The 26,902-nt window shown below is 42.1% G+C and overlaps 2 protein-coding genes and 8 non-coding genes across 10 annotated transcripts; all 10 read right to left on the bottom strand.

Annotated features, from left to right (window-relative positions):
• Nucleotides 1–1,762: 1,762 nt before the first annotated feature.
• On the bottom strand, nt 1,763–25,450 carry tmem19 (transmembrane protein 19). Its single transcript, XM_052513393.1, has 8 exons — nt 25,071–25,450; nt 24,536–24,686; nt 22,508–22,621; nt 17,354–17,491; nt 16,939–17,015; nt 16,611–16,788; nt 6,319–6,528; nt 1,763–2,306 (listed from the first exon to the last, which is right to left on the bottom strand). Exons 2-8 carry the CDS (start codon nt 24,663–24,665, stop codon nt 2,146–2,148), a joined length of 1,008 nt encoding a protein of 335 aa, XP_052369353.1. The 5' UTR covers nt 24,666–24,686; nt 25,071–25,450; the 3' UTR covers nt 1,763–2,145.
• trnak-cuu (transfer RNA lysine (anticodon CUU)) lies at nt 6,707–6,779 on the bottom strand. Its single transcript has one exon. It is a non-coding gene; the product is annotated as a tRNA-Lys (tRNA).
• Nucleotides 7,315–7,387, bottom strand: trnak-cuu (transfer RNA lysine (anticodon CUU)). The gene has a single exon. It is a non-coding gene; the product is annotated as a tRNA-Lys (tRNA).
• trnak-cuu (transfer RNA lysine (anticodon CUU)) lies at nt 8,187–8,259 on the bottom strand. The gene has a single exon. It is a non-coding gene; the product is annotated as a tRNA-Lys (tRNA).
• trnak-cuu (transfer RNA lysine (anticodon CUU)) lies at nt 8,616–8,688 on the bottom strand. Its single transcript has one exon. It is a non-coding gene; the product is annotated as a tRNA-Lys (tRNA).
• On the bottom strand, nt 11,547–11,619 carry trnak-cuu (transfer RNA lysine (anticodon CUU)). The gene has a single exon. It is a non-coding gene; the product is annotated as a tRNA-Lys (tRNA).
• trnak-cuu (transfer RNA lysine (anticodon CUU)) lies at nt 12,871–12,943 on the bottom strand. Its single transcript has one exon. It is a non-coding gene; the product is annotated as a tRNA-Lys (tRNA).
• On the bottom strand, nt 13,449–13,521 carry trnak-cuu (transfer RNA lysine (anticodon CUU)). Its single transcript has one exon. It is a non-coding gene; the product is annotated as a tRNA-Lys (tRNA).
• On the bottom strand, nt 13,890–13,962 carry trnak-cuu (transfer RNA lysine (anticodon CUU)). The gene has a single exon. It is a non-coding gene; the product is annotated as a tRNA-Lys (tRNA).
• LOC118378846 (12-(S)-hydroxy-5,8,10,14-eicosatetraenoic acid receptor-like) lies at nt 19,552–21,903 on the bottom strand. The gene has a single exon (XM_035765837.2). The coding sequence runs from the start codon at nt 21,161–21,163 to the stop codon at nt 20,204–20,206; it is 960 nt and encodes a 319-aa protein (XP_035621730.2). The 5' UTR covers nt 21,164–21,903; the 3' UTR covers nt 19,552–20,203.
• Nucleotides 25,451–26,902: the final 1,452 nt, after the last annotated feature.

Here is a 26,902-nt window from a genome sequence, read left to right as displayed (position 1 = left end):
GTAGGCTTCTCTCCCCCCTTCACTTCCTCCCCCCTTCACTTCTCTCCCCCTTCTCTAGTGTAGGGTCTAGTCTTCTCTCTCCCCTTCTCTAGTGTAGGGTCTAGTCTTCTCTCATCCCTTCTCTAGTGTAGGGTCTAGTCTTCTCTCATCCCTTCTCTAGTGTAGGGTCTAGTCTTCTCTCTCCCCTTCTCTAGTGTAGGGTCTAGTCTTCTCTCTCCCCTTCTCTAGTGTAGGGTCTAGTCTTCTCTCATCCCTTCTCTAGTGTAGGGTCTAGTCTTCTCTCATCCCTTCTCTAGTGTAGGGTCTAGTCTTCTCTCTCCCCTTCTCTAGTGTAGGGTCTAGTCTTCTCTCATCCCTTCTCTAGTGTAGGGTCTAGTCTTCTCTCTCCCCTTCTCTAGTGTAGGGTCTAGTCTTCTCTCTCCCCTTCTCTAGTGTAGGGTCTAGTCTTCTCTCATCCCTTCTCTAGTGTAGGGTCTAGTCTTCTCTCATCCCTTCTCTAGTGTAGGGTCTAGTCTTCTCTCTCCCCTTCTCTAGTGTAGGGTCTAGGCTTCTCTCATCCCTTCTCTAGTGTAGGGTCTAGTCTTCTCTCTCCCCTTCTCTAGTGTAGGGTCTAGTCTTCTCTCTCCCCTTCTCTAGTGTAGGGTCTAGTCTTCTCTCCCCTTCTCTAGTGTAGGGTCTAGTCTTCTCTCATCCCTTCTCTAGTGTAGGGTCTAGTCTTCTCTCATCCCTTCTCTAGTGTAGGGTCTAGTCTTCTCTCATCCCTTCTCTAGTGTAGGGTCTAGTCTTCTCTCATCCCTTCTCTAGTGTAGGGTCTAGTCTTCTCTCATCCCTTCTCTAGTGTAGGGTCTAGTCTTCTCTCTCCCCTTCTCTAGTGTAGGGTCTAGTCTTCTCTCCCTTCTCTAGTGTAGGGTCCCTTCTCTAGTGTAGGGTCTAGTCTTCTCTCTCCCTTCTCTAGTGTAGGGTCTAGTCTTCTCCCATCCCTTCTCTAGTGTAGGGTCTAGTCTTCTCTCATCCCTTCTCTAGTGTAGGGTCTAGTCTTCTCTCATCCCTTCTCTAGTGTAGGGTCTAGTCTTCTCTCATCCCTTCTCTAGTGTAGGGTCTAGTCTTCTCTCTCCCCTTCTCTAGTGTAGGGTCTAGTCTTCTCTCTCCCCTTCTCTAGTGTAGGGTCTAGTCTTCTCTCTCCCCTTCTCTAGTGTAGGGTCTAGTCTTCTCTCTCCCCTTCTCTAGTGTAGGGTCTAGTCTTCTCTCTCCCCTTCTCTAGTGTAGGGTCTAGTCTTCTCTCTCCCCTTCTCTAGTGTAGGGTCTAGTCTTCTCTCATCCCTTCTCTAGTGTAGGGTCTAGTCTTCTCTCATCCCTTCTCTAGTGTAGGGTCTAGTCTTCTCTCTCCCCTTCTCTAGTGTAGGGTCTAGTCTTCTCCCATCCCTTCTCTAGTGTAGGGTCTAGTCTTCTCTCATCCCTTCTCTAGTGTAGGGTCTAGTCTTCTCTCTCCCCTTCTCTAGTGTAGGGTCTAGTCTTCTCTCTCCCCTTCTCTAGTGTAGGGTCTAGTCTTCTCCCATCCCTTCTCTAGTGTAGGGTCTAGTCTTCTCTCTCCCCTTCTCTAGTGTAGGGTCTAGTCTTCTCTCTCCCCTTCTCTAGTGTAGGGTCTAGTCTTCTCTCTCCCCTTCTCTAGTGTAGGGTCTAGTCTTCTCCCATCCCTTCTCTAGTGTAGGGTCTAGTCTTCTCTCTCCCCTTCTCTAGTGTAGGGTCTAGTCTTCTCCCATCCCTTCTCTAGTGTAGGGTGTAGGCTTCTCTCATCCCTTCTCTAGTGTAGGGCGTAGGCCTATTCAAGAGTATTACAACAAGTTTAGCAAAATATTCAATCAATCAAACCAACAAAAAATGCCTCTCCTATAGTCCATGCACTTAATGCATTTTAGGAAACAACTGAAATCTCGATGATTAAACTAAGATCAACAAATGTATTACCACAAAGACAAACACAGAGTTGTAAAGGTTAGTTGTAGCATGGTAACTCTATTTCCTTAGACAGCAAGCTACACCATCCTGGGTAAAGTATAAAAACACTAGACTTCAATACAACAAGCAAAACATTTTTTTTTTTTTTTACAAAATACAAAAATCAGGGAAGCGCACAGAGTTCCTTCCCTAGTGAGGCCAGAAGCTCCACGCAACACCAGGAAGTACCAGAGCTACAATGATGGAAGAGAAGAGGTTAACGCCATTGTTGTCCAGGATAGGCTTCCCACATATCCGCTTAGTTGTCACCGACGCATAGTTCACAACCTTTCCCAGGCTTACGTCATAACCTGGGGAAGAAGGGACATCATACAGCCGGCCGTAAGAGTGGAGAAGACGTGTTTTTTTTTAAATGACTGCAATGTTTTAAATTCAAGAAAGACACTTCAAGCACCTGCTAATACTTGGATATCAAACATCTATCAATCATTTTTATCCAAATAAATAACATTTACAGTGCATTCAGACATTATTCAGACCCCTTGACCTTTTCCCACATTTTGTTTCAGCCATATTCTAAAATATATTAAATGAAGAAGAACACATATATATCTACCCACAATACCCCATAACGACAAAAGTGAAAACAGGTTTTTAGACATTTTTGCAAATGTATAAAAAAATAAACAGATACCTTATTTGCAATGAGACTCGAAATTGAGCTCAGATTAATCCTGTTTCCATTAATCATCCTTGACATGTTTCTACAACTTGATTGGAGTCCACCTGTGGTACATTATATTGATTGGACATGATTTGGAAAGGAACACACCTGTCTATGTAAAAGGTTCCACAGTTAACAGTGCATGTCAGAGCAAAAACCAAGACACACGGTCATGGTAATTGTCCATAGAGCTCAGAGACAGGATTGTGTCAAGGCACAGATCTGGGGATGGGTACCATGAGAAACCAGATTCTCTGGTCTGATGAAACCAAGATTGAACTCTTTGGCCTGAATGTCAAGCGTCACATCTGGAGGAAACCTGGCACCATCTAAGACAGTGAAGCATGGTGGCGGCAGCATCATGATGTGGGGATGTTTTTCAGTGGCAGGGACTGGGAGACTAGTCAGGATCAAGGGAAAGATGAACAGAGCAAAGTACAGAGACCCTTGATGAAAACCTGGTCCAGAGCACTCAGGACCTCAGACTGGGGCCAAATTTCACCTTCCAACAGGACAATGACCCTAAGCACATAGCCAAGACGACATGGCTTCGGGAAAAATCTCTGAATGTCCTTTAGTGGCCCAGCCAGAGCCCGGACTTGAACCTGATCGAACATCTCTGGAGACCTAAAAAAAATAGCTGTGCAGTGACGCTCCCCATCCAACCTGACAGCGCTTGAGAGGATCTGCAGAGAATAATGGGAGAAACTCCCCAAATACAGGTGTGCCAAGCTTGTAGCATCATACCCCAGAAGAATCAAGGCTGTAATCGCTGCCAAATGTGCTTCAACAAAGTACCGAGTAAAGGGTCTGAATACTTATGTAAATTATATATTATTATTTTTTATTTTTTTTGCTCAAATTTCTACAAACAGTTTTTGCTTTGTCATTATGGGGCATCGTGTGTAGATTGACTTTAAAAAAATCTATTTTAGAATAAGGCTGTAACATAACAAAATGTGAAAAAAGACAAGGGGTCTGAATGCACAGTATATATTCAATATCTGTAGTTAGTTATTTATACTTTTCCCTGATAATAACGTGAATATCTAATCCCTGATGATAATGTGAATATCTAATCCCTGATGATAACGTGAATAACTCATCCCTGATGATAACGTGAATAACTCATCCCTGATGATAACGTGAATAACTCATCCCTGATGATAATGTGAATAACTCATCCCTGATGATAATGTGAATAACTCATCCCTGATGATAACGTGAATAACTCATCCCTGATGATAATGTTTTAATAACTCATCCCTGATGATAATGTGAATAACTCATCCCTGATGATAATGTGAATAACTCATCCCTGATGATAATGTGAATAATCCCTGATGATAATGTGAATAACTCATCCCTGATGATAATGTGAATAACTCATCCCTGATGATAATGTGAATAACTCATCCCTGATGATAATGCGAATAACTCACCCCTGATGATAATGCGAATAACTCACCCCTGATGATAATGCGAAGAACTCACCCCTGATGATAATGCGAATAACTCACCCCTGATGATAATGCGAATAACTCATCCCTGATGATAATGTGAATAACTCATCCCTGATGATAATGTGAATAACTAATCCCTGATGATAATGTGAATAACTAATCCCTGATGATAATGTGAATATCTAATCCCTGATGATAATGTGAATAACTAATCCCTGATGATAATGTGAATATCTAATCCCTGATGATAATGTGAATATCTAATCCCTGATGATAATGTGAATAACTAATCCCTGATGATAATGTGAATAACTCATCCCTGATGATAATGTGAATAACTCATCCCTGATGATAATGTGAATAACTCATCCCTGATGATAATGTGAATAACTCATCCCTGATGATAACGTGAATAACTCATCCCTGATGATAACGTGAATAACTCATCCCTGATGATAACGTGAATAACTCATCCCTGATGATAACGTGAATATCTAATCCCTGATGATAATGTGAATAACTCATCCCTGATGATAATGTGATTAACTCATCCCTGATGATAACGTGAATAACTCATCCCTGATGATAACGTGAATAACTCATCCCTGATGATAACGTGAATAACTCATCCCTGATGATAACGTGAATAACTCATCCCTGATGATAATGTGAATAACTCATCCCTGATGATAATGTGAATAACTCATCCCTGATGATAATGTGAATAACTCATCCCTGATGATAACGTGAATAACTCATCCCTGATGATAACGTGAATAACTCATCCCTGATGATAACGTGAATAACTCATCCCTGATGATAACGTGAATAACTCATCCCTGATGATAATGTGAATAACTCATCCCTGATGATAATGTGAATAACTCATCCCTGATGATAATGTGAATAACTCATCCCTGATGATAATGTGAATAACTCATCCCTGATGATAATGTGAATAACTCATCCCTGATGATAATGTGAATAACTCATCCCTGATGATAATGTGAATAACTCATCCCTGATGATAATGTGAATAACTCATCCCTGATGATAATGTGAATAACTCATCCCTGATGATAATGTGAATAACTCATCCCTGATGATAACGTGAATAACTCATCCCTGATGATAACGTGAATAACTCATCCCTGATGATAACGTGAATAACTCATCCCTGATGATAACGTGAATAACTCATCCCTGATGATAACGTGAATAACTCATCCCTGATGATAACGTGAATAACTCATCCCTGATGATAACGTGAATAACTCATCCCTGATGATAACGTGAATAACTCATCCCTGATGATAATGTGAATAACTCATCCCTGATGATAACGTGAATAACTCATCCCTGATGATAACGTGAATAACTCATCCCCGATGATAACGTGAATAACTCATCCCCGATGATAACGTGAATAACGCATCCCCTGATGATAATGTGAATATCTAATCCCTGATGATAATGTGAATAACTAATCCCTGATGATAATGTGAATAACTAATCCCTGATGATAATGTGAATATCTAATCCCTGATGATAATGTGAATAACTAATCCCTGATGATAATGTGAATATCTAATCCCTGATGATAATGTGAATAACTAATCCCTGATGATAACGTGAATAACTAATCCCTGATGAAAACGTGATTATCTAATCCCTGATAATAACATAACTAATCCCTGATAATAACATAACTAATCCCTGATAATAACATAACTAATCCCTGATAATAACATAACTAATCCCTGATAATAACATATCTAATCCCTGATAATAACATAACTAATCCCTGATAATAACATAACTAATCCCTGATAATAACATAACTAATCCCTGATAATAACATAACTAATCCCTGATAATAACATAACTAATCCCTGATAATAACATAACTAATCCCTGATAATAACATATCTAATCCCTGATAATAACATAACTAATCCCTGATAATAACATAACTAATCCCTGATAATAACATAACTAATCCCTGATAATAACATATCTAATCCCTGATAATAACATAACTAATCCCTGATAATAACATAACTAATCCCTGATAATAACATAACTAATCCCTGATAATAACATAACTAATCCCTGATAATAACATAACTAATCCCTGATAATAACACATTAATAACTCATCGTTGACAGACCCACCTGAGTACTGCCAGTGTGCTCCCAGGACAGAGTCCAACATGGACCCCATTAGGCCAGCCATGGCTCCATAGATTATGATTGGCCACTGGGGATCAGCCAGGTGCAGGTCACGGACCAATAGGATCTGAGAGATATAGTAAGCCACGCCCACTGCCAGGCCCCCCAGGAAGCTAGCCAGTAGACCCACTGGGGTCACTCCTCCATTGGTCCCTGTGAAAAGAACAGTTGAACAGTTAACACCATGTTGTTTCACTAGTCTCATGGGGAGGAGCATTGTTAGAAACAGGATGCAGCAAGACTACACTATTTACAGGAAGTGATTAATGGATCTACTTTGAAACTGCATCAAAGTCTGTCTCAAAGACTAGCACTCAACGCAAAACACATCCGCCCAACGTGGGGCTCGAACCCACGACCCTGAGATTAAGAGTCTCATGCTCTACCGACTGAGCTAGCCGGGCCTGAGGGTAGCTGGAATTCCCCAGCACATAGGAATGTCAAAATGAGTCAGGAACCCCGCCCCCCCCTTCTAGTTTTCACATCACCTGCCACAGTCAGTTACGCAACACTGTGAATAGTTGTTAGTGGAGATGTCAATAGATAGTTCATTGAAATGTAATGTAAATAATGTCTGACTCCAACCATGTCCCCTTTTACATTTCACCCAGTCTTTTATTCTCAATGTGAAAAGTTGTTGACTGAACAGTCAGTCAACAGATTATTGACTTTCTTTGCAACCAAGCCTCTCGTGTCTGACGCACCGGTGCCCCTGTATATAGCCTCGTTATTGTTCTTTAAAGGTTACATTTTATTTCATTTTTTACTTTAGTTTTATTTAGTTAATATTTTCTTAACTCTATTTGTTGATCTGCATTGTTGAAGACCTTGTCAGGAAGCATTTCAATGTAAGGTCTATCTGTTGTAATCGGAGCATGTGAGAAATAACATAATTTGCTTGCATTTATCAGAAGACAGGCTTTCAAATCAAAAGTTTATCGCCCAACGTGGGGCTCGAACCCACGACCCTGAGATTAAGAGTCTCATGCTCTACCGACTGAGCTAGCCGGGCTTGCATTACTATTTAACACCACCCACATACAGACCTCACAGGGCGTGAACCAACGCTGCCCATTGGCCTAGCCAGTCTCCAGACCTTATCCCATATAAATTCTGTGGAGGGAGCTGAAGGTTCGAATGCCAAACGTCAGCCTCAAAACCTTAATGATTTGGAGAAGATCTGCAAAGAGGAGTGGGACAAAATCCCTCCTGAGATGTGTGCAAACCTGTTTGCCAACTACAAGAAACGTCTGACCTCTGATTGCCAACACGGGTTTTTCCACCAAGTACCAAGTCATGTTTTGCAGAAGGGTCAAATACTTATTTCCCCCATTAAAAATGCAAATCAATTTATAACATTTTTGACATGTGTTTTTCTGGATTTTTTTGTTGTTATTCTGTCTCTCACTGTTCAAATAAACCATTAATATTATAGACGGATCATTTCTCTGTCAGTGGACAAACGTACAAAATCAGCAGGGGATCAAATACTTGTTTCCCTCACTGTACATCCAAGTTCCTTCAAAAAGTATTCAGACCCCTTGGTTTTCCCCAAAATGTGTTACCTTACAGTGTTATTCTCAAATGGATTAAATAAAACATCCTCAGCAATCTACACATAATACCCCATAATGACAAAGCGAAAACAGGTATGGAGAAATTGTTGCAAATTTATTAAAAATTAATTAAAAATAAACCCTTGAATGAGTAGGTGAGTAAACGTTTGACTGGTTACTGTGTATCATATCACACAAATAACATTTGATTTGCTCACATTTATCATAAGAAAGGCTTTTAAATCAAAAGGTAAGCGCCCAACGTGGGGCTCAAACCCACGACCCTGAGATTAAGAGTCTCATGCTCTACCGACTGAGCTAGCCGGGCTTGCATTACTATTTAACACCACCCACATACAGGCCTCACAGGGCGTGAACCAACCCTGCTCACTGACAGATCTCAGGGTCTGAACCAACCCTGACTCTTGTATTTCATCACCCATGTACTTATCCCTATGGTGATGAAGCAACACAGTCAACCAATACTGGTCATCTATGTTGCATGTGTATTAACCACTATACCTCTAAGGCTGGTTTCCCAGACACCCATGAAGTCCTAGTCTAAAAAACATGTCCATTTGATATTGTTCAGAGGTAGTGCTTTTCAGTGGAGGACTATAATCTGTGTCCAGGAAACGAGCCCCAAGCCTCTGAGGATCAATGTTATCCAAATCAAAAGTTCAGCGCCCAACGTGGGGCTCGAACCCACGACCCTGAGATTAAGAGTCTCATGCTCTACCGACTGAGCTAGCCGGGCTTGGAGATATAACCCACAACATCCCAAAATAACACAACTGTCAGACCAGGTTGGTAAATAACCCACCAACATGTAATAACTGTCAGACCAGGTTGGTAAATAACACACCAACATGTAATAACTGTTAGACCAGGTTGGTAAATAACACACCAACATGTAATAACTGTCAGACCAGGTTGGTAAATAACCCACCAACATGTAATAACTGTCAGACCAGGTTGGTAAATAAACACACCAACATGTAATAACTGTTAGACCAGGTTGGTAAATAACACACCAACATGTAATAACTGTCAGACCAGGTTGGTAAATAACCCACCAACATGTAATAACTGTCAGACCAGGTTGGTAAATAACACACCAACATGTAATAACTGTCAGACCAGGTTGGTAAATAACCCACCAACATGTAATAACTGTTAGACCAGGTTGGTAAATAACACACCAACATGTAATAACTGTCAGACCAGGTTGGTAAATAACACAGCAACATGTAATAACTGTTAGACCAGGTTGGTAAATAACACACCAACATGTAATAACTGTTAGACCAGGTTGGTAAATAACCCACCAACATGTAATAACTGTTAGACCAGGTTGGTAAATAACACACCAACATGTAATAACTGTCAGACCAGGTTGGTAAATAACACACCAACATGTAATAACTGTTAGACCAGGTTGGTAAATAACACACCAACATGTAATAACTGTTAGACCAGGTTGGTAAATAACCCACCAACATGTAATAACTGTCAGACCAGGTTGGTAAATAACACACCAACATGTAATAACTGTTAGACCAGGTTGGTAAATAACACACCAACATGTAATAACTGTCAGACCAGGTTGGTAAATAACACACCAACATGTAATAACTGTCAGACCAGGTTGGTAAATAAACACACCAACATGTAATAACTGTCAGACCAGGTTGGTAAATAACACACCAACATGTAATAACTGTCAGACCAGGTTGGTAAATAAACACACCAACATGTAATAACTGTCAGACCAGGTTGGTAAATAACACACCAACATGTAATAACTGTCAGACCAGGTTGGTAAATAACACACCAACATGTAATAACTGTTAGACCAGGTTGGTAAATAACACACCAACATGTAATAACTGTCAGACCAGGTTGGTAAATAACCCACCAACATGTAATAACTGTCAGACCAGGTTGGTAAATAACACACCAACATGTAATAACTGTCAGACCAGGTTGGTAAATAAACACACCAACATGTAATAACTGTCAGACCAGGTTGGTAAATAACCCACCAACATGTAATAACAGACCAGGTGGTAAATAAACACACCAACATGTAATAACTGTCAGACCAGGTTGGTAAATAAACACACCAGACCAGGTTGGTAAATAAACACACCAACATGTAATAACTGTCAGACCAGGTTGGTAAATAAACACACCAACATGTAATAACTGTCAGACCAGGTTGGTAAATAAACACACCAACATGTAATAACTGTCAGACCAGGTTGGTAAATAAACACACCAACATGTAATAACTGTCAGACCAGGTTGGTAAATAAACACACCAACATGTAATAACTGTCAGACCAGGTTGGTAAATAAACACACCAACATGTAATAACTGTCAGACCAGGTTGGTAAATAACACACCAACATGTAATAACTGTCAGACCAGGTTGGTAAATAAACACACCAACATGTAATAACTGTCAGACCAGGTTGGTAAATAACCCACCAGCATGTAATAACTGTCAGACCAGGTTGGTAAATGACCCAGCATGTAATAACTGTCAGACCAGGTTGGTAAATAACCCACCAACATGTAATAACTGTCAGACCAGGTTGGTAAATAACACACCAACATGTAATAACTGTCAGACCAGGTTGGTAAATAAACACACCAACATGTAATAACTGTCAGACCAGGTTGGTAAATAACCCACCAACATGTAATAACTGTCAGACCAGGTTGGTAAATAACCCTCCAACATGTAATAACTGTCAGACCAGGTTGGTAAATAACACACCAACATGTAATAACTGTTAGACCAGGTTGGTAAATAACCCACCAAAATGTAATAACTGGTTGGTAAATAACACACCAACATGTGAACCAACGCTGCCCATTGGCCTAGCCAGTCTCCAGACCTTATCCCATATAAATTCTGTGGAGGGACTGAAAGCTCGAGTTGCCAAACGTCAGCCTCGAAACCTTAATGACTTGGAGAAGATCTGCAAAGAGGAGTGGGACAAAATCCCTCCTGAGATGTGTGCAAACCTGTTTGCCAACTACAAGAAATGTCTGACCTCTGATTGCCAACACGGGTTTTTCCACCAAGTACCAAGTCATGTTTTGCAGAAGGGTCAAATACTTATTTCCCCCATTAAAAATGCAAATCAATTTATAACATTTTTGACATGTGTTTTTCTGGATTTTTTTGTTGTTATTCTGTCTCTCACTGTTCAAATAAATCTACCATTAATATTATAGACGGATCATTTCTTTGTCAGTGGACAAACGTATAAAATCAGCAGGGGATCAAATACTTTGTTCCCTCACTGTATATCCAAGTGCCTTCAAAAAGTATTCAGACCCCTTGGTTTCCCCCAAAATGAGTTACCTTACAGCTTTATTCTCAAATGGATTAAATAAAACATCCTCAGCAATCTACACATAATACCCCATAATGACAAAGCGAAAACAGGTATGGAGAAATTGTTGCAAATTTATTCAAAATAAACCCTTGAATGAGTAAGTGAGTGAACGTTTGACTGGTTACTGTGTATCATATCACACAAATAACATTTGATTTGCTCGCATTTATCAGAAGAAAGGCTTTTAAATCAAAAGGTTAGCGCCCAACGTGGGGCTCGAACCCACGACCCTGAGATTAAGAGTCTCATGCTCTACCGACTGAGCTAGCCGGGCTTGCATCACTATTTAACACCACCCACATACAGGCCTCTCAAGGTCTGAACCAACCCTGACTCTTGGATTTCAGCAGTCCTCTATTTCATCACCCATGTACTTATCCCTATGGTGATGAAGCAACACAGTCAACCAATACTGGTCATCTATGTTGCATGTGTATTAACCACTATACCTCTAAGGCTGGTTTCCCAGACACCCATGAAGTCCTAGTCTAAAAAACATGTCCATTTGATATTGTTCAGAGGTAGTGCTTTTCAGTGGAGGACTATAATCTGTGTCCAGGAAACGAGCCCCAAGCCTCTGAGGATCAATGTTATCCAAATCAAAAGGTCAGCACCCAACGTGGGGCTCGAACACACAACCCTGAGATTAAGAGTCTCATGCTCTACCGACTGAGCTAGCCGGGCTTGCATTACTATTTAACACCACCCACATACAGACCTCACAGGGCGTGAACCAACTCTGCCCATTGACAGACCTCACAGGGCGTGACCCAACGCTGCCCATTGGCCTAGCCAGTCTCCAGACCTTATCCCATATAAATTCTGTGGAGGGAGCTGAAGATTCGAGTTGCCAAACGTCAGCCTCAAAACCTTAATGATTTGGAGAAGATCTGCAAAGAGGAGTGGGACAAAATTCCTCCTGAGATGTGTGCAAACCTGGTGGCCAACTACAAGAAACGTCTGACCTCTGATTGCCAACACGGGTTTTTCCACCAAGTACCAAGTCATGTTTTGCAGAGGGGTCAAATACTTATTTCCCCCATTAAAAATGCAAATCAATTTCTAACATTTTTGACATGTGTTTTTCTGGATTTTTTTGTTGTTATTCTGTCTCTCACTGTTCAAATAAATCTACCATTAATATTATAGACGGATCATTTCTCTGTCAGTGGACAAACGTACAAAATCAGCAGGGGATCAAATACTTGTTTCCCTCACTGTACATCCAAGTTCCTTCAAAAAGTATTCAGACCCCTTGGTTTTCCCCAAAATGTGTTACCTTACAGTGTTATTCTCAAATGGATTAAATAAAACATCCTCAGCAATCTACACATAATACCCCATAATGACAAAGCGAAAACAGGTATGGAGAAATTGTTGCAAATTTATTAAAAATTAATTAAAAATAAACCCTTGAATGAGTAAGTGAGTGAACGTTTGACTGGTTACTGTGTATCATATCACACAAATAACATTTGATTTGCTCACATTTATCATAAGAAAGGCTTTTAAATCAAAAGGTAAGCGCCCAACGTGGGGCTCAAACCCACGACCCTGAGATTAAGAGTCTCATGCTCTACCGACTGAGCTAGCCGGGCTTGCATTACTATTTAACACCACCCACATACAGACCTCACAGGGCGTGAACCAACCCTGCCCAGTGACAGATCTCAGGGTCTGAACCAACCCAGCCCATTGACAGGCCTCACAGGGCGTGAACCAACCCTGCCCAGTGACAGATCTCAGGGTCTGAACCAACCCAGCCCATTGACAGGCCTCACAGGGCGTGAACCAACCCTGCCCAGTGACAGATCTCAGGGTCTGAACCAATCCTGACTCTTGTATTTCAGCAGTCCTCTATTTCATCACCCATGTACTTATCCCTATGGTGATGAAGCAACACAGTCAACCAATACTGGTCATCTATGTTGCATGTGTATTAACCACTATACCTCTAAGGCTGGTTTCCCAGACACCCATGAAGTCCTAGTCTAGTCTTGATATTGTTCAGAGGTAGTGCTTTTCAGTGGAGGACTATAATCTGTGTCCAGGAAACGAGCCCCAAGCCTCTGAGGATCAATGTTATCCAAATAAAAAGGTCAGCGCCCAACGTGGGGCTCGAACCCACGACCCTGAGATTAAGAGTCTCATGCTCTACCGACTGAGCTAGCCGGGCTTGGAGTACTATTTAACACCACCCAGGCTAGCCAGGCTTGGAAATACAACCCACAACATCCCAAAATAACACAACTGTCAGACCAGGTTGGTTAGTATTCAGACCCCTTGGTTTTCCCCCAAATTTGTTACCTTACAGCGTTATTCTCAAATGGATTAAATAAAAAAATCCTCAGCAATCTACACATAATGACAATGCAAAGACAGGTATGTAGAAATTGTTGCAAATTCATTTTTAAAAAACACTTGAATGAGTAGGTGAGTAAACTTTTGACTGGTACTGTGTATCATATACAACACACACACACACACAACATTTGATTTGCTCGCATTTATCAGAAGACAGGCTTTTGAATCAAAAGCATTTAGCGCCCAACGTGGGGCTCGAACCCACGACCCTGAGATTAAGAGTCTCATGCTCTACCGACTGAGCTAGCCGGGCTTGCATTACTATTTAACACCACCCACATACAGACCTCACAGGGCGTGACCCTATCCTGCCCACTGACAGACCTAACAGGGTCTGACCCAATCCTGCCCACTGACAGACCTAACAGAGACTCTCTCTCCCTATATCAATAACAGTCAAAAGTTGACACACTCATTCCAGGGGTTCTTAATTTTTTACTATTTTCTACATTGTAAAACAATAGTGAAGACAAATGATGAAATACCACGTATGGAATCATGTAGTATATATTGTATATTCTTCAAAGCAGCTAACATTTGCCTTTGATAGCTTTGCACACTCTTGGCATTCTCTCAACCAGCTTCATGAGAAATGATTTTCCAACAGTCTTGAAGGAGTTCCCACATATGCTGAGCACTTGTTGGCTGCTTTTCCACTCTTTCTTTTCCACTTTGTGGTCCAACTCATCCCAAACCATCTCATTTGGCTTGAGGTCAGATGATTGTGGAGGCCAGGTCATCTGATGCAGCACTCCATCCCTCTCCTTCTTGCTCAAATAGCCCTTACACAGGCTGGAGGTGTGTTGGGTCATTGCCCTGTTGAAAAACAAAATGTTAGTCCCACTAAGCGCAAACCAGATGGGATGGCGTATCGCTGCAGAATGCTGTGGTTGCCATGCTGGTTAAGTGTGCCTTGAATTCTAAATAAATCATTGACAGTGTCACCAGCAAAGCACCATCACATCGCCTCCTCCTCCATGCTTCACGGGGGGAACCACAGATGCAGAGATCTTCCGTTCACCTCCTCTGAGTCTCACAAAGACACAGAAGTTGGAACCAAACATCTCAAATTTGGACCCTTCAGACCAAAGAACACATTTCCATCGGTCTAATGTCCATTGATCGAATTTCTTGGCCCAAGCAAGTCTCTTCTTATGATTGGTGTCCTTTAGTAGTGGTTTCTTTGCAGCAATTTGACCATGAAGGCCTGATTCACACAGTCTCGTCTGAACAGTTGATGTTGAGATGTGTCTGTTATTTGAACTCTGTGAAGCATTTATTTGGGCTGCAATCTGAAGTGCAGTTAACTCTGATGAACTTATCCTCTGAGGCAGAGGTACCTCTGGGTCTTCCTTTGCTGTGGCGGTCCTCATGAGAGCCAGTTTCATCGTAGCGCTTGGTGGTTTTTGCGACAGCACAGGAAGAAACTTTCAAAGTTCATGATATTTTCCAGATTGACTGACCTTCCTGTCTTAAAGTAATGATGGACTGTTGTTCCTCTTTGCTTATTTGAGCTGTACCTGCCATAATATGGACTTAAGTCTAATACCAAATAGGGCTATCTTCCTTTTCACAACACACCTGATTGGCTCAAACGTATTAAGAAGGAAAGAAATTCCACAAATTAACAAGGGACACCTGGTAATTGAAATGCATTCCAGGTGACAACCTCATGAAGCTGGTTGAGAGAATACCAAACATGTGCAAAGCTGTCAAAGCAAAGTGTGGCTACTTTGAAGAATCTCAAATATAAAATATATGTTCATGTGTTTAACACCACATGATTCCATGTGTGTTATTTCATAGTTTGTCTTCACTTATTCTACAATGTAGAAAACAGTAAAAATAAAGAAAACCCTGGAATGAGTAGGTGTCCACATTTTTACATTGCATAAATACACTACCTTTCAAAAGTTTGGGGTCACTTAGAAATGTCCTTGTTTTTGAAAGAAAAGCAAAATTTTTTCATCCATTAAAATAACATCAAATTGATCAGAAATACAGTATAGACATTGTTAATGTTGTAAATGATTATAGTAGCTGGGAACGGCTGATTTTTTAAAATGGAATATCTAGATAGGTATATCTCAGACTGGCCAAAGATTCTTTGGCCAGTCTGAGACAGAGTTGCAAAGAAAAAGCCATGTCTAGAAGGCCAGTATCCCGGAGTCGCTTCTTCACTGTTGACGTCGAGACTGGTGTTTTGCGGGTACTATTTAATGAAGCTGCCAGTTGAGGACTTGGAGGCGTCCGTTTCTCAAACTAGACACACTAATGTACTTGTTCTCTTGCTCAGTTGTGCACCGGGGCCTCCAACTCCACTTTCTATTCTGGTTAGAGACAGTTTGTGCGGTTCTGTGAAGGGAGGAGTACACAGCGTTGTACGAGACCTTCAGTTTCTTGTCAATTTCTCTCATGGAATAGCCTTCATTTCTCAGAACAAGAATAGACTGAAGAGTTTCTTTCAGAAGAAAGGTCTTTGTTTTTGGCCATTTTGAGTCCGTAATCAAATCCACAAATGCTGATGCTCCACATACTCAACTAGTCTAAAGAAGGCCAGTTGTAATTGCTTCTTTAAAATCAGCACAAAAGTTCAGCTGTGCTAACATAATTGCAAAATAATTTTAATGATCAATTAGCCTTTTAAAATGATAAACTTGGATTAGCTAACACAACGTGCCATTGGAACACAGGAGTGAGGGTTGCTGACAATGGGCCTACGTACGCCTATGTAGATATTCCATAACAAATAAAGGACATTTCTAAGTGACCCCAAACTTTTGAACGGTAGTACACACACACGCTCTCTCTCTATGGCCCTTTACATAGGTGATGAGCCTGGGTTTGGTCTGACTGAGGGCGTGCCTCACCCCTGATTCCCAGGTGTGTGTGTGTGTGTACCTGTAGGGACCTCTCTCCAGGAGGTGATGAGGCGGGGTTTGGTCTGACTGAGGACGGGCCCCACCTCTGAAGCCCAGGTGTCCCCCGTAGAGCAGGCCAAGGCCCCCAGCAGAGACAGACACATCCAGGAGGCTGAGTACTGCTTCCCAAAGTCCACCGGTATCTCCCCTGGACCCACCTGATTAGAACCAGGACCACACAAAGGAAATAACCTCAGATGAGTGACAGACGTGTGGCCGGCTCACTTGGCTGAGGCAGCTGTTATATGTATTCAAATATATTATTCATTGATTGATTGATTGATTGATTGATTGATTGATTGATTGACCTCGATCATATAGAGCAGCGCCAGCTCTGTGGGGACACCACCGTTACAGAACACCTGCACCCAGTTCCTCTGACCACCTGGAGGGCAAAGGGGACACACATTAAAATGATAGTTCACCTCCAATGTTTCACTTCCTTTTGACTTCCCTGGGGGTGGGTTTCCTTGTTAAATAAGATACACTTCAGGCAGACTATGCAATCCAGTAGCGGGCTGTTGCTTACTGGAGTGTGGCCTGACGGGTGTGACCTGACTATCTCTCGAGAGTCATTTGGCCTTGCTGATGGCTTAGCAGCTGGCCCTAGCAGATGGCCTATCAGATGGTCTAGCCGCTGGCCTAGCTGATGGCCTAGCTGATGGTCTAGCCGCTGGCCTAGCCGCTGGCCTAGCTGATGGCCTAGCCGCTGTAACTCGTTACCTTCTTTATAGTCAGAGTCTAGTTTCTTCTTGACGTCTCCTTTCCAGCGTGTCAGCTTGGAGGAAGTGATGAAGAAAGCCAGCAGAGCAGAGAAGAAACTTATGTTGGCCATGGTGAGGATGAAGCCGACCAGCAGGGCTGTAGGGGACAGGGAACAAAAGCATGAAAACAATACAACTCAAAACACTCTTACCTGATCCCAGATCTGTTTGTACTTGTTCATAGCCAACTCTTTGGGCCGTTGTTATGACCACGGGAGCCGGCTCTAACAGATCTGGGACCAGGTTACAAACTAGGTCTAACTACCTTATCAGAACAGTGCTACAGAACCTCTACTCTCTCGGTATGTTTGAGAAAATCATGATGAAAGTGGCCATTTTATGCCCTTTTTAGATCTACTGTATATATGCCTCCTGTAAGACCCTATGATCTGTGAACTGTACACGATACAGACATCTTGTTGTCAACATACTCCTTATAGTGTGTCATATGGAGTATGTCTTGATTTTTTATTATTACATTCATTTATTCAACATTAAATATTCAAATGAATATCTGAAAATTAACTTTTTTTGATTTAGTTCATTTTATATTGTTTGTGACAATATACTCTACAAATACATCACATTACCAGAGTGGGCTCTCTGCTGATTTAAGTTATGATACATGTTATGAACACCAACACAGTGAATGGGGGGAAAACGGTTGTTTTCTTTAAACTCCCTCTGCTGGTGATTTGCTGAATGTGCAATCATGTCATTGGTCAATTACCTACAATGCACATGTCTATGTAGAACATGGGTTTATATCTTCAAAAGTACTAGAGAACCCACTTTGAGGAGTATATTGTTGAATTAATATTCATATTTTTGTTATGTTGGGTAAAGTAAATGTGATAACATTTATTTCTGAATCTAGATGTACTCCATATTTGAGAGGACACGGAGTATATTGACTCCAAGATGTTGTCTGTATCATGTACGGTTCAAGGGTCATAGGGTCTTACAGGAGGCATGGATAGGTTTAAAAAAAATAAAAAGTCTAAAATTAACACCTCCCTCATATTTTAAATAGTTTGGGATACAAAATGTCAAAAGAACATTCCTCACAGTTTCCTTGTGAGAATTGCCAGAACAATCTGTTATACCAAAAATATTTATGGGCTATTCTGCTGTGGAATGTACCAATTAGTACATGAATAAACTGCTTTAGTCAGTTGAATAATGTGATTCAGCACAGACCCTGATTAAAAGAATGGTGACTAATTAATTCCTCTCAGATCCAGATCACGAGGACTGCTGATGGCCTGGCTAACGTGTGACTGACATCAGGGGCAACCCCTCTTCTCACACGCATACGCCTGGGGCTGCTGGAACTGTGTGGAATGCATCTTAGAATTAATAATAGCATTAAAACACCCAACAGAGACTCCTAAGGTTAAACTGATACTTGGGATATTGGCAACGAGGCCCTTTATGTACTTCCCCAGAGTCCGATGAACTCTCGGATAACATTATGTCTCCATGTCCAGTATAAAGGAAGTTAAGATGTAGATAGCACATTGCTTTGAAGTAGATGGGTGATGCTAGTTAGCGTTGGCTCACAAAACTACATGTAACTTCCCTCATACTGGACACGGAGACATACAAATGGTATGAGGTCATCTGATCAAAGAGCCTCATTACCAAAATCTCTAATAGTTTTTTCCCCTAATAATTTGTTGGGTGAGTTTGAGATTTGATGGATCAATATATATACACACACATATATATACATATATATACATATATATATACACATTTTTTTTAAATGAGGAAGATAAAACATGAATGATATTTTTTAAGGATGTTTTAAAACATTTCTGCTCAGTTTCTGCTTGCTGTTTCTTTGTTCCCATGCTGCCTTGCAGCAAATCATTCACTTTATCAAGTCTTTGCTTTTGAAATGGCAATCTTTATTTGGTTGGCATTTCATATTCAAAATAACTAATTAATGTGGAAATATTGGACATTGTTTCATCAACAAACAAAGCATGTACAAAATAGTAGTATGCAGTACCAGTCGAAGTGGTAGTAGTAGTAGTAGTAGTAGTAGTATATAATGTGGTCTTACCTCTCCAAGGGAGGAGGGGGTAGCCCCTATCAGCTGTTGTTGTCTTGGTGGTAGTAGTAGTAACAATCATTTTTATGGGAGCATCATTTGAGGAGAATATTTATTTGACACAGACTATTAGTACCAGCATCATGATGCTATGTGTAACATGATGATATCACAGGTGAACGAAACCAATGACTGATCATAACAGAAACCAGTATTGAATCACAGTCTGATTTGGCAAAACAAAAGCTGAACATGCCAGTGCTTCCCCTATATTCATTTAGCAGCGGCGGGCCGCCACATCAAAACAGATCAACATGGTGAAAAACGTTTTCAGTGTGAACTTAAAACGACTAAAACCAGACAAAGTATGTAGAAAAGATAAACGGAGCGATACCTTTTGAAATAAGATCATCTTTGAGAACTAACCATCACCAAAATAAAAAAAACTAGACAGTGAGAGAGAATCTAAAATGTTTATTAAAGATGTCCTGGCATGGGGCCCCAATAGACTTGTTTTAACAAAGTTTTAGTTATATGACATAAGCCACATGGTCAAATGTGGAGAATTGCAGGAAATTCTCTTTTTTTTAAATACAAAAAAATTCTCAGCCCCATGAAAAGTGTATAACTGCAAGAAACTCTTTAAAAACTGTGGCCACGCCCACAACCACACCCACAACCACGCCCACACCCAGAAGTATCATTACCTACTAGCTACAGTGTTGTTGTTGCTGCGTTTTAGACTACTAGCTACAGTGTGTTGCTGTTACGTTTTAGATTTAAGTTGGTTCGTGTCGGGTTTGTTCTTTCAACCGTTTCTGCGTTGTTTCTCAGTAGACAGGGGCAATACGTTGTCAGGTAGAGGCGTTTGAACTTAGTGCTGCTTAAACAGTACACAATTGGGTCCACTAGACAGTCCATGTGGGAAAAAACTATGAAACCATCATAGACCTGAACCGCTATATTCTCAGCATTGTCTAAATCCATGGCTCTGACAATCAACAGAACAATTCTAGCGATGGTACAAGGCAGGAAACAGAAAGAAAAGAGCAGCATGACAGAGGTGACCAGAAACACTGCTCGACGTAGCTTGGTCCTGTCACCTACTGTCTTCTTTTTGAGTCTGTTGACAATGCGGATCGTGCAGTACACCAACACAAAGAAAGGGATGAGAATCTGGGTGAAGAATACAACCTCTCTCAGAGTGTCAGTGATGTCCCCATGACTGCTACAGCAGCCGGTCTTCAGCATGGTGGGGATCGTCAAAGGGAGCAGTACTAGCCAGATGACGACAGATATATGAGGGGACTTTTTGAGGACAAAGTCCTTGTTCCCAGGATGAACCACGTTGAAGTAGCGATCGAGTGAAATCACAGCCAGGAAGCCGATACTGGCGCCTCGGTTCAGAAACAGCATGAAGAGCATGGCTTTGCAGATCTTTCCGTCCACACTCTGACGCTCTCCGCGTAGAAAATTGTAGGCGTTCACTGGCAAACAGCCCAGCAGAAGGAGGTCAGCCAACACCAGATTGAACAGGAAAAGGTTGTTGGAGTTCAGCTTCCAGAACTCCAGCTTGAAGATGAAGAGGTAAAGCACTGAGAGGTTAAGAGGCAGAGCCAGGGTGAACTCCACAATCATCACAGAGGCGTAGAATGTATACAAGGGCAGATTATCTGCTGTGCAGTTATCGTTCAGAAGATCCTCTTCCATAATATGAAGCTGGCAAAACCTGTCCCCTTTTTACAGTCAAAGCCTGATCCTGTCCGAATCCTTAAGGAAAAGCAGTCCTCTAGAGTCCTCCACGCCAAGTGAGTCTGTTTAAGGGAAGGGAAGCTCTTATTCCGTGTGCAGACCTGGTGAAACTGAAGGACTGTACTTCAGTCTGGAAGTAATTCCCCCCCCAGGCAGCCGTTGTAAACTGTTCAGACTTGTTGGTTGAGCACCTTCCATTCCTGAGTAGGCGAGTCGCCACAGGACCAATAGATAAGCAGTTGGTCCCACGAGGGATTGAGAATATAGTGGAAGACATTGCATCAACACACAACAACTATTTTTTTTCCCATATTTGTCATATTGGGGCGGCAGGGAGCCTAGTGGTTAGAGCGTTGGGCCAGTAACCGAAAGGTTGCTGGATCGAATCCCCAAGCTGACAAGGTAAAAATCTGTTGTTCTGCCCCTGAACAAGGCAGTAAACCCACTGTTCCCCTGAACAAGGCAGTAAACCCACTGTTCCCCTGAACAAGGCAGTAAACCCACTGTTCCCCTGAACAAGGCAGTTAACCCACTGTTCCCCTGAACAAGGCAGTTAACCCACTGTTCCCCTGAACAAGGCAGTTAACCCACTGTTCCCCTGAACAAGGCAGTTAACCCACTGTTCCCCTGAACAAGGCAGTTAACCCACTGTTCCCCTGAACAGGGCAGTAAACCCACTGTTCCCCTGAACAGGGCAGTAAACCCACTGTTCCCCTGAACAGGGCAGTAAACCCACTGTTCCCCTTCCCCCTGAACAGGGCAGTAAACCCACTGTTCCCCTGCTGAACAGGGCAGTAAACCCACTGTTCCCCTGAACAGGGCAGTAAACCCACTGTTCCCCTGAACAGGGCAGTAAACCCACTGTTCCCCTGAACAGGGCAGTAAACCCACTGTTCCCCTGAGGCAGTCCCACTTTCCCAGTAAACCCACTGATAAATAAGATGTTTTTCCTTAACGGACTTGCCTGGTTAACAGTAAACATCTGTATATAAAGGCAGTTATCTTTTCAACAAGGCTACCCATATTCTCCCTGCTGAAACCCACTGTTCCCCTAACAAGAAGTAGGCCCCTAACAAGGCAGTTAACCCACTGTTCCCCTGAACAAGGCGTGCTTCTGGTTGCACAACACATCCGTGGGAATTAACATGTAGGTGAGGCTGTCATAACACGTTTTGATTGATTAAACACACAGAACTACAAGGTGAAGACACAGGAAGTTCTTCCGCTGAAAGTCATAGAATACCTCCTGAGCAGGAAGGTTTTTATTTTGATTGGTTGATTTATGTTCTATTGTTTGTTTACCTCCCAGGGCTCCGCCGTGGTCCAGACTCCTCTTCTTCAGGGCCCGTGTGGTGAGAGTCAGAGGAACCAGGATGGAGAACAACCATCGCCACGGAGACACTGGCTGGAGAGTGCCTGGAATGAAGCATTGAATTAGGTTATAGCTCTAGCTAATAATCAGTGTTTCATCAAGTCGTGCTTCATCCTCTTTAACAAACATCTACTACTGAAACCATCTCTCCTTGTCTATATTCTGAATGAAGGTTTCAATAGAAGCCTTTATTTCTATTGGCAGGGCTCCGCAACATAACTCCTCTTCTTCAGGGCCCGGGGGAGCAACAGAGCTAGGAAGGGGGACAACCAGCTAGGAAGGGGGAGCAACAGAGCTAGGAAGGGGGCTAGCAATCAGAGCTAGGAAGGGGGATCAACAGAGCTACTACTGAAGGGGGAGGTGCAATAGAGCTAGGAAGGGGGGAGCAACAGAGCTAGGAAGGGGGAGAGCAACAGAGCTAGGAAGGGGGGAGAGCAACAGAGCTAGGAAGGGGGAGAGCAACAGAGCTAGGAAGGGGGGAGAGCAACAGAGCTAGGAAGGGGGAGAGCAACAGAGCTAGGAAGGGGGAGAGCAACAGAGCTAGGAAGGGGGGAGAGCAACAGAGCTAGGAAGGGGGGAGAGCAACAGAGCTAGGAAGGGGGGAGAGCAACAGAGCTAGGAAGGGGGAGAGCAACAGAGCTAGGAAGGGGGAGAGCAACAGAGCAAGGAAGGGGGAGCAACAGAGCTAGGAAGGGGGAGCAACAGAGCTAGGAAGGGGGGAGCAACAGAGCTAGGAAGGGGAGAGAAACAGAGCTAGGAAGGGGGAGAGCAACAGAGCTAGGAAGGGGGAGCAACAGAGCAAGGAAGGGGGAGCAACAGAGCAAGGAAGGGGGAGCAACAGAGCTAGGAAGGGGGAGCAACAGAGCTAGGAAGGGGGAGAGCAACAGAGCTAGGAAGGGGGAGAGCAACAGAGCTAGGAAGGGGGGAGAGCAACAGAGCTAGGAAGGGGGAGAGCAACAGAGCTAGGAAGGGGGGAGAGCAACAGAGCTAGGAAGGGGGAGAGCAACAGAGCTAGGAAGGGGGAGAGCAACAGAGCTAGGAAGGGGGAGAGCAACAGAGCTAGGAAGGGGGGAGAAACAGAGCTAGGAAGGGGGAGAGCAACAGAGCTAGGAAGGGGGGAGCAACAGAGCTAGGAAGGGGAGAGCAACAGAGCTAGGAAGGGGGGAGAAACAGAGCTAGGAAGGGGGGAGCAACAGAGCTAGGAAGGGGGAGAGCAACAGAGCTAGGAAGGGGGAGAGCAACAGAGCTAGGAAGGGGGGAGCAACAGAGCTAGGAAGGGGGGAGCAACAGAGCTAGGAAGGGGGGAGAAACAGAGCTAGGAAGGGGGGAGAAACAGAGCTAGGAAGGGGGAGAAACAGAGCTAGGAAGGGGGAGAAACAGAGCTAGGAAGGGGGGCCCATCTTGCTTATATAGTGTTGAGAGAAAGTTTGCACTCTTTAGCATTGTCTCTATTTCTGCAACAAAACATGTTCTCACCTCTTATGGGTAACGATGAGAGCATGTTTTGCAGCCTCTAAACTTCTCACTCATCCGTATTCATGATTCATTCGTGTTTTTTTCTTAATCATGGCACTATCAAGATTAATTTAGAAGTGTTCTGAAACATCTTCTATATGGGACCAAATACTAAACTTTTGACTACTTTAATCCACTTTGAGCTCATTAATCTAGAGATTTACATACTTTTTTTCCCCACAAAGAAATGTAATGTTGGATCAATTTTCTCAATAAAGAAATTCTAAAGTACAATTGTTTGTGTTTTATTTGTTTAAAGCAGATGAACTTGATCTATTATTAGAAGTAGGACTTAGATGAAGATCTGATGACATTTATGTAGAACATTTATTATTATTTTAAAAGGGTTAACAAGCTTTTTATAACCCACAATGGTAGGGAAAACACTGGACATAACTGACAAGGAGTGTGTGAGCATGTCCACGCACGCAGGTGTGTCTTACCGTAATATGTGCTGGCTGTGATGGAAATGATCCAGAAGAAGAGGGAGATGGCCAGGGTGGCACACAACACGATCATATCAGTCATCATCTTGAGGTATTCTTTCATTTGTATCTCATCCTCAAAAATCATTGTGGAAGAAGTGAATAGAACCTGTGGAAGTCATCGACATTACCTTGGGCACTGGTTTAGTTATATGACAGATGGCTTACAGGGGACGGTTAGTAGCCTGGTCCAAGGTCTGTTTGTACTGTCTTGCCAACTCCTGTGGGCACATTGACACACCAGGCAGAACTCGGACCAGGCTAGTCTGGGCAGCGGCTGGTGGGCTTTATGGATCTCCATCATAAACCCACTAACAGCTGCCCAGGCTAGGTAGGACCAGGACATTACTCCTAAAAACCTAAGACTGATCGGACAGCGTCATAAATCGCTAGCCAACTAGCTAGTTAGCGGTCTACTGGTGTGGGACTAGCAGCCTGCTAGCAAGCTAATAAATCGGAAAGTGGGCTAAAGAAAATAGGGTAAAGTTTGCACCTGAAGTAGCCGAAGCCATGGCTTTGTATCCCGCTTCTTCCATTGTGGGGAAAGTGCCAATACAACTAGTTAATGACACTTGTCTCTCCCTATAAGATAACTTAGCGAGATGAAACGATTCACAGCTGTCACAGTCCTGTAGCGGAGTCAGATTTCAAAACACAGGACTCGTTGTTCATCTTCTGTGGATTTTATATGGCGGTTGGAAACCAACGTTAAGGTGCATTACCGCCACCAACTGGACTGGATTGTGGACCAAAGACAGGCAAAGTCGAAATCCTACCCAATTTTCTCAACTCCCTAAGAAAACATAATACGTAATGAAATACTACATTCCCTTATTATTTCCCCAGCAAGTTCACTTTCATTGTTGACTGAGAACCGGATGTGGATTTAAAGAAATACATGCGTACTTCCGCTAATCTGTCAGATTAAAACGTCATATTTCACAAAAATAAATTATTCACCAAACACAAATCCATCAATACGTTTGAGTAATAAATACAAAATCAAATATATTATTCGGCGTTAATGTGATTTTTCACTATTAGGATATCCATGTATTACTTACATACATTTAAACATCATGAATTTCAGGGGCCTCATGTATCAACCAAGTGCAGGCACAAATCTGTGCATAAACCACGCGTGGGATAATTTCCACGCAAATTGTGAGATTAATCAATATGAACGTTTGCTTGAGCGTGACTGAGTAAATGTACGCACAGCCATAAACATGCGTAGGCACAGTGCCAAATGGTGGAATAAGGGAACTGCTTGTCAAGCGTGTGGAAAATATATGTTGAAAATGTGTGAAATTCTTCCGAGTAATAATTAAATAATTTTTCGATTGAATTGTATTTAAATTGTGAATTCATGAAACACATATTGACAGGCTATATATAATTTGACCACATCAGTGCATTTGTTATGATAATAATCCATATAATGTACAGTTGTTTGTTAAATTAGAGGCAAGTGTTAAAGTTAAACCATTGTAGAAATACTATAAAAGACTGAGATAATGGAAATCACATGAGAGATGGCTGATCATGCGCTGTTACAAGATCTGGCACACACTGCATTTATCAGAGCGCGTTTTTAGAGACCGGTGGTACTTTTTACAGAAAGTACAGATTGGTTTATCAGATATCGTTCACCAAAGAATTTGTTCTTAACTGACTTGCCTAGTTAAATAAAGGTTAATTAATATATAATGAATTAATCTGGTATATATATATATATATATATATATAGGGCCTAATTTATCAACATTGCTAGAATATTGCTAGAAACTATTCTAAAATACTAATTATGAACGGAATGTAGACTGTTCCTACGCATAGAAAAAGTGTGATTTGTTTATTTATTTTAAATAGAAAAAGTGTAACAAATCACACTTTTTCTATGCGTAGGAACATTCTACATTCCGTTCATAAGTAGTATTTTAGAATAGTTTCTAGCAATGTTGATAAATTAGGCCCTGACATTTTATGAAGAGTGTAAGCCAGGCGTGTTTTATTATAGTGGCTAGCGTAGCACATGGAGATGTGTGAAACTTACTCCTTAGCCGAGGTGTCCCGCTTGCATCGCCTCATTAGTTAGCTGTTGAGGTAACATGACCGTCTTTTAATGGAAGAAGGCTCAGGTCCCGAGTTCGCGCCAGATATGGATCGAATCCGAGAAAGTGGTACTAGCTAAGCTACTAGGTATTTTACATGTTGAATATACTTATGTACAATTAATTCACATGTGTGTCAATAAGAGTAGTCATGAGCAGGCTATTACTGCAATTTCATAAAACGATCAAGTTCCGGGGAGTAGAGTGGTCT

This window comes from Oncorhynchus keta, unplaced genomic scaffold, assembly GCF_023373465.1.
Source record: "Oncorhynchus keta strain PuntledgeMale-10-30-2019 unplaced genomic scaffold, Oket_V2 Un_scaffold_1044_pilon_pilon, whole genome shotgun sequence".
Taxonomy (NCBI): Eukaryota; Metazoa; Chordata; class Actinopteri; order Salmoniformes; family Salmonidae; genus Oncorhynchus; species Oncorhynchus keta.
Note: the sequence above shows the minus strand (reverse complement) of the source record. Positions and strands in the feature narration are given on the sequence as shown.

Bases quoted from the DNA above. Each gene is read 5' to 3' on its own strand.
- LOC118378846 (XM_035765837.2), bottom strand. From the start codon at position 21,163: ATGGAAGAGGATCTTCTGAACGATAACTGCACAGCAGATAATCTGCCC.
- tmem19 (XM_052513393.1), bottom strand. From the start codon at position 24,665: ATGATTTTTGAGGATGAGATACAAATGAAAGAATACCTCAAGATGATG. The intron at 22,622-24,535 runs GTAAGACACACC...GCTTCATTCCAG, and splicing joins CACAGCCAGCACATATTACG to GCACTCTCCAGCCAGTGTCT. The intron at 6,529-16,610 runs GTACACACACAC...TTCTTTTCACAG, and splicing joins CTGGAGAGAGGTCCCTACAG to GGACCAATGGAGGAGTGACC.